This window comes from Arachis ipaensis, chromosome B01, assembly GCF_000816755.2.
Source record: "Arachis ipaensis cultivar K30076 chromosome B01, Araip1.1, whole genome shotgun sequence".
NCBI lineage: Eukaryota > Viridiplantae > Streptophyta > Magnoliopsida > Fabales > Fabaceae > Arachis > Arachis ipaensis.
The window spans coordinates 133,899,025-133,905,374 of NC_029785.2; the positions used below are offsets into that span (position 1 = coordinate 133,899,025).

The window sequence follows — 6,350 nt, forward strand, 5'->3', positions numbered from 1 at the left end:
AATAAATATAAAATCAAATTTGATTATTGGTTTGATAATACATTCATTGTTACAAGCTAAATTTGCTAACTACACCATGACTATTTGATTAAAAATAATTAAATAGATGAAATTGTAACTTTAAATATCAAGAATCTGTGGATTAGAGATAAAATTCTAAATGAAAAGTTTTCTAAGTGTTGATATTTCTTATGCTTAATTATAGAAATTCTGTAACTTATTTTTAAGGATCTCATAGGGCCTATAATAGTAAACATTTTTTTCTATATATGTGTACATATACGTTGAAATAGCTAGAGAGAATACAATTGATTTTCTTCGCACAAAAAAAAATTTGGTATCAGAGCCCAGGTTACGTCTAGTACAATGGGCAAGTCAAAGTCTGACCCCTCTAAACCCTCTGGCACTAAGACTGCTCCCATCATTATTCAATCTGAAAATTCATCTTTCAATGCTGGAATTGTCCTCAATGAAACGAACTATGATGTTTGGTGCCAGATGATGGAGATGCATATTGCTGAGAAGGAGAAACTCTCCTTTATTCGTGGTAAAACAGCACCACCGACTAAAAAAGATGCAAGTTATGACAAGTGGTACACAGACAACCAAAGAATCAAGAGATGGATATTGATGTCCATGTCTCCGGAAATCATGAAGCAATATATCCGTCTTCCTACTGCTCGTGAAATTTGGAAGGCTTTATCAAAAGCTTTCTATGATGGGGCCGATGAACTGCAAGTTTTCACCTTGAACCAGAAGGCTTTCTCTGCCAAACAAGATGGCTGAACACTTTCTATCTATTATGGTGAATTAATTGAAATTTTTGGTGAGTTGGATCATCGCAATAAGGTGAGTATGGAATGTGAGAAAGATGTAGAACTGTATCGCAAATCCATTGAGGGACAAAGGGTGCATATCTTTCTTGCTGGTTTGAATTGTGAGTTCGATCAGATTCGTGGTGATATTTTGAGAAAATATCCAATCCCTGAGTTAGAAGAATGCTACTCACTGGTTCGTCATGAGTCTGTGCGGCTTACAACAATGAAAGGAGAACCTGAGAAGCCTGAAGCTTCAGCCCTTGTTAGCCAAAACTGATCCACTCAACACAAATCCAATCCCAATCATCAAGATCGAACAAGTTCCAATAATTTTAAATCCACTGCTAGTGCTAACAAATCCACTTATAGATGCGCCTACTGTGATCAATCTGGCCATACCAAAAGTCGCTGTTTTGAACTTGTGGGATCATAATCGTGATCTACGAAAGAAGAACTCACACAAGAACTCCACTTCTGCAGTTGTAGAATCAAAGGCAGAACAATATATTGAGGAAAAAGGCTCGGCTTTGGTAGCAACAGCAGGTAATGGAGGTAAAGTTTTAAATATTTGCGCACCTGTTTCTAATAGTACATGGATAATTGACTCTGGTGCTTCGGATCACATGACCTTTGATTCTAGACAGGCATCCCTTAAACCTTCCTCACAAAAATTTGTCTCTACTGCTAATGGTACCTCAGCTCTTGTTATAGGAGAAGGATCCTTATCTCTTACTGATACTTTGAATTTGGATTATGTTTTAGTTGTTCCATCCTTGGATTATAACTTTTTGTCCGTATCTCAAATCACCTCTGCTTTTATTTTGTGTTGTAATTTTTTGGCTTGAATTTTGTGTGTTTAAGGACATCCAAACAAGGCAGACGATTGGTTGTGGTGTTAAGAGAGGGAATCTATATTATTTAGATATAGAATCAAAGAGTTTGAATCAACTGTGTCAAGCATTGACAATGGACAACGATGAAGCAACAAAAAGGAAATCTGATATCTGGTTATGGCATCGACGTTTGGGACATGCCTCATTTGGTTATCTTAAAAAATTATTTTCTAGCTTATTTGCAAAATTTGATATTTCTAATTTCCGTTGTGATACTTGTGAATATGCAAAAAGCCATCGTGCTTCATTTCCTTTGAGTTTGAATAAAAGTTTAATTCCTTTTATGGTTATACATTCTGATGTTTGGGGTCCATCCAAAGTAGCTACCTTGGGTGGAGCACGCTGGTATGTCACTTTTATTGATGATTGTCACTTTTAAACCTTCCTCACAAAAATTTGTACTTAATACAATGCAAAGGTTAAGGTTCTACGAAGTGACAATGGAGGTGAATATTTGAGTTATAGTTTTCAACAGTATTTGGAAGCACAAGGAATCATTCATCAAACTACTTGTCCTAAAACACCCCAATAAAATGGGGTGGCTGAGAGAAAAAACCGTCACTTATTGGAAGTTGTTCGTGCATTATTGATAGAGGCTCATATGCCATTGTGTTATTGGGGTGAAGCACTTACATCTGCAGCATATTTAATTAATCAAATTCCCTCCAGTACCATTGATTTCAAGACACCATACCAAGTTCTTACTGAAGCTCCTACCACAACAAACTTACCTCCTCATGTCTTTGGTTGTGTAGCATTTGTACATCTCCATAAACACCAGCGCAACAAATTGAGTCCTCGTGCATTGTGATGTATTTTTGTGGGATATGCTACTTATCAGAAAGGGTATCGATGTTATCACCCTCCAACACAAAGAATGTTTATTACATTGGATGTCGTCTTTCAGGAAGACACAATGTATTTTTCCCTTCAGCCTGAACTTCAGGGGGAGTACCAAGAGGAAGTTCTGACTTTAGATCTTCAAATACCAAAAGAAGTAGAACTTTCTACTAGAGAGGAGGTTGCTAAACTTAATGCCCGAGATATGGATGAGTTGAACTTGGGTAATGGTGAGCACCTAGAAAGGGAAGTATCAAGTCCATCATCGGCATCTGAATCCCTCGAACCACAAGAAACCAATACACCAAACAACTATTTGTCAGCTGAGGATGCTCCTGATATGGCTGAACCATCTAGAAAAAAACTACCACCACGTCACACCAGAGGTATCCCTAAACCCACATATGACCTTAGATTTCTAGTAAGGTCAAATATCTTATGAGTCATTATGTGTCTAACTACCGCTTGTCTGAATCAAATCGATCATTTATAAATCAATTATATACTGTATCTATTCCTAAAAGTGTGCATGAAGCCTTAGCCGACCCGAGATGGAAGGCAGCTATAAATGAGGAGATGGAATCCTTGAAAAAAAATGAGACTTGGGAGCTTGTTGATTGTCCTCCTGGGAAGAAAACAGTCGGATGCAGATGGGTTTATACAGTAAAGTACAAAGCAGATGGTACAGTCGAACGCTTTAAAGCGAGACTAGTGGCTAAAGGGTACACTCAGGTCTATGGAATTGATTATACAGAAACATTTGCACCTGTAGCCAAAATCAACACAATTCGAGTCTTGTTGTCTTTTGCTTAGAATTTGAACTGGCCATTACAACAGTTTGATGTGAAGAATGCCTTTCTACATGGAGAGTTGTCTGAAGAAGTCTACATGGACCTTCCACCAAGATGCATGATACCAGAAAATTACACTCAAAAGGTGTGCATATTAAAAAAGTCATTGTATGGGCTTAAGCAATCTCCAAGGGCATGGTTTGGAAGATTCACCAAATCCATGAAGGCTTTCGGCTACAATCAAAGCAATACAGATCATACTTTGTTCTTGAAGAAACAACATGGTAAGATAACTGCACTTATTGTTTACGTAGATGACATGGTGGTAACGGGAAATGATCCTGAAGAAAGAAAGGCATTACAAAGTTACTTGTTTAAAGAATTTGAAATGAAAGACCTCGGTCCTTTAAAATTCTTCCTTGGCATCGAAGTGTCTAGATCCATCAAAGGTATTTTTCTCTCTCAAAGAAAATATACTTTAGACTTGTTACAAGAAACTGGCATGTCAGCCTGTCAGCCAGATGATACACCAATATAAGAAGGATTGAAGTTATCAGTTGAATCAAATCAAGTGCCAGTCGATAAAGGGCGATACCAGAGATTGGTTGGAAGGTTAATGTACTTGGCACACACAAGGCCAGATCTTATTGCATATGCATTGAGTGTTGTGAGCCAGTTTATGCATAATCCTAGAGAACAACATATGAATGCAGTGGTACGTATTCTGAGATATCTGAAATCTTCTTCAGGAAAAGGAATCTTGTTCACTAAAAATGCAGATTGTCAAAATGTGGATACATATACAGATGTTGATTGGACTGGGGCAATAGATGATCGACATTCAACTTCTGGTTATTTTACCTTTGTATGAGGTAATCTTGTTTCTTGGAGAAACAAGAAGCAGAATATTGTAGCACGTTCAAGTGCAGAGGCTGAATTTAGAGGAATGGCACTTGGACTATGTGAAACACTATGGCTAAGACTCCTCTTGATGGATTTGGGTTTTTCCCCCAAGCAACCAAATCAATTGTATTGTGACAACAAGGCTGCATGTGATATTGCTCATAATCCAGTCCAACATGATCATACGAAGCATATGGAAGTAGATAGATTTTTTATTAAGGAGAAACTAGATGAGAAGATTCTGGAGTTACCTAAGATTCGATCAGAAGATCAACTGGAAGATATCCTCACAAAAGCAGTTTCAAGTCAAGTTTTTTCAAAATTCTTAAGTAAGTTGGGCATGTGTGATATCTATGCACCAACTTGAAGGGGAGTGTTGAGATTTCTAATGCTTAATTATAGGAATTCTGTAACTTATTTTTAGGGATCTCTTTTTGTAAATATGGAAGCTATAAATTAGGATACTAAATTATAGGGTCAGTAGTTAAACGATAAGGCCTAGAATAGTAAATATTTTTTTCTATATATGTGTACATATACGTTGAATAGCTAGAGAGAATACAATTAATTTTTTTCACACAAAATAAACTCTAAGCACTTCAGTGTGTTAAATAGGGGTGTTCGCAGTACGATTTTGATCGATTTTGAGTAAAAAATTTATTCGATCCAAACACTAATTTTACTTGCGAAGCGGTTTGGATTTGATGATTTAAAAAAAAATATGATCCGATCCGATCCAATTTCAAGCAGTTTATATTGGATTGGATTTACGGTTTTGTAAATTAAAAAAATTAAACACATATAAGTATATAACAAGTCAATATATATCAAATTTTAAATAATCAACAATGACATAACAAGTTTCAACAATATCTTAAAAAGCCAACACTAACATAACAATAAAAATAAAATTACAGGTTAGTTAAAATAAATAACAGTTTGAACATAAAATATTTATTAAAAATAATAATACATGAATAATATAAAAATATATAATAAATTGAACATGTTATAACTATAATTGTAAATATAATAATAAAATAATAATATTATAGCACATTGTGCGGTTTTGATTAGATTTGATCAGTTATGAAAAGCAGATCCGAAATCCAATCTGATCCAGAATCCAATCAAATCCAAATTAGTGCCGTTTTAATCGATTTTCGGAGTAAGAATCAATCGTTCAGTGATCGCTACGCTTGATTGATTGGGGCGGGCTACTCACACTGTTTTGGCTAAAAACCCATTTTCTTGCTGTTCCTCACAGTTTACCTACTCCAAACACGAAAGTAAAGACCACAAAATCTGTCTACATAGCTCCCTTTGTTTAAAGTGTGGAGCTTCGCGGGAATCGTACGTCAGCATCGGCCTATAGACTGCCTTAGACCGGAGTGCCTTCCTTCTAAATGGGGGTTGGATTGAATTGGATGAATTGTTTAATTTGGATCGGTTTGGATTTGAACACCCCTAGGATCAAACACGAAGGGAAGCAAGATTTATGACTGTGGTATATGGATAGGGTCAACCTGGATGTAGAGCTTTCAATGGCAACAAAAATTGTTGAAAAAATAACACAAATTATATAATTATAAAGTATGTTGGATGGCGTATTTCTTTGTAAAAATTAGGTGTGAACGTCTGGATCAGACAGAAAATATACCACAAAACCATTCACTGATATTGCAGTGGAAAAAATATATGATAAGGAAACAATGAAATATGTGTTTGATAATATTTGGCAAGGAGTGATACTACCCATAATGGAAATGTTGTCGTGGTTTACGATTTCACGAACCTTTAAATATAAAGGATGTCTTCTTAAGGAGATGTGTCATAAAACAAGGTGACAAAATGTGTGTTGTGTGGTGATGAACCATAGACGATGAATCATTTGTTCTTGCACTGTAAATATGTTTTGAATATGTGCGGTGGCGAACTTTGTGTTAAAAAAATGTATGTTGAATATGTAGTAGGGAGATAAAGACTTGGTTTGGATGCCTCAGGATATAGATAGAAGAAAAAAAAGATGATGGATAATTTACTTTTTCAGCATTATATAGTGCGTGAGAACATATTAAGGATTGGTGGTGCAATGGAATAGGAAG

At 35.9% G+C, this 6,350-nt stretch overlaps 1 protein-coding gene across 1 annotated transcript; it reads left to right on the forward strand.

Annotated features, from left to right (window-relative positions):
- Positions 367 to 786, forward strand: LOC107615304. The gene has a single exon (XM_016317390.1). It carries the CDS (start codon positions 367 to 369, stop codon positions 784 to 786), a length of 420 nt encoding a protein of 139 aa, XP_016172876.1.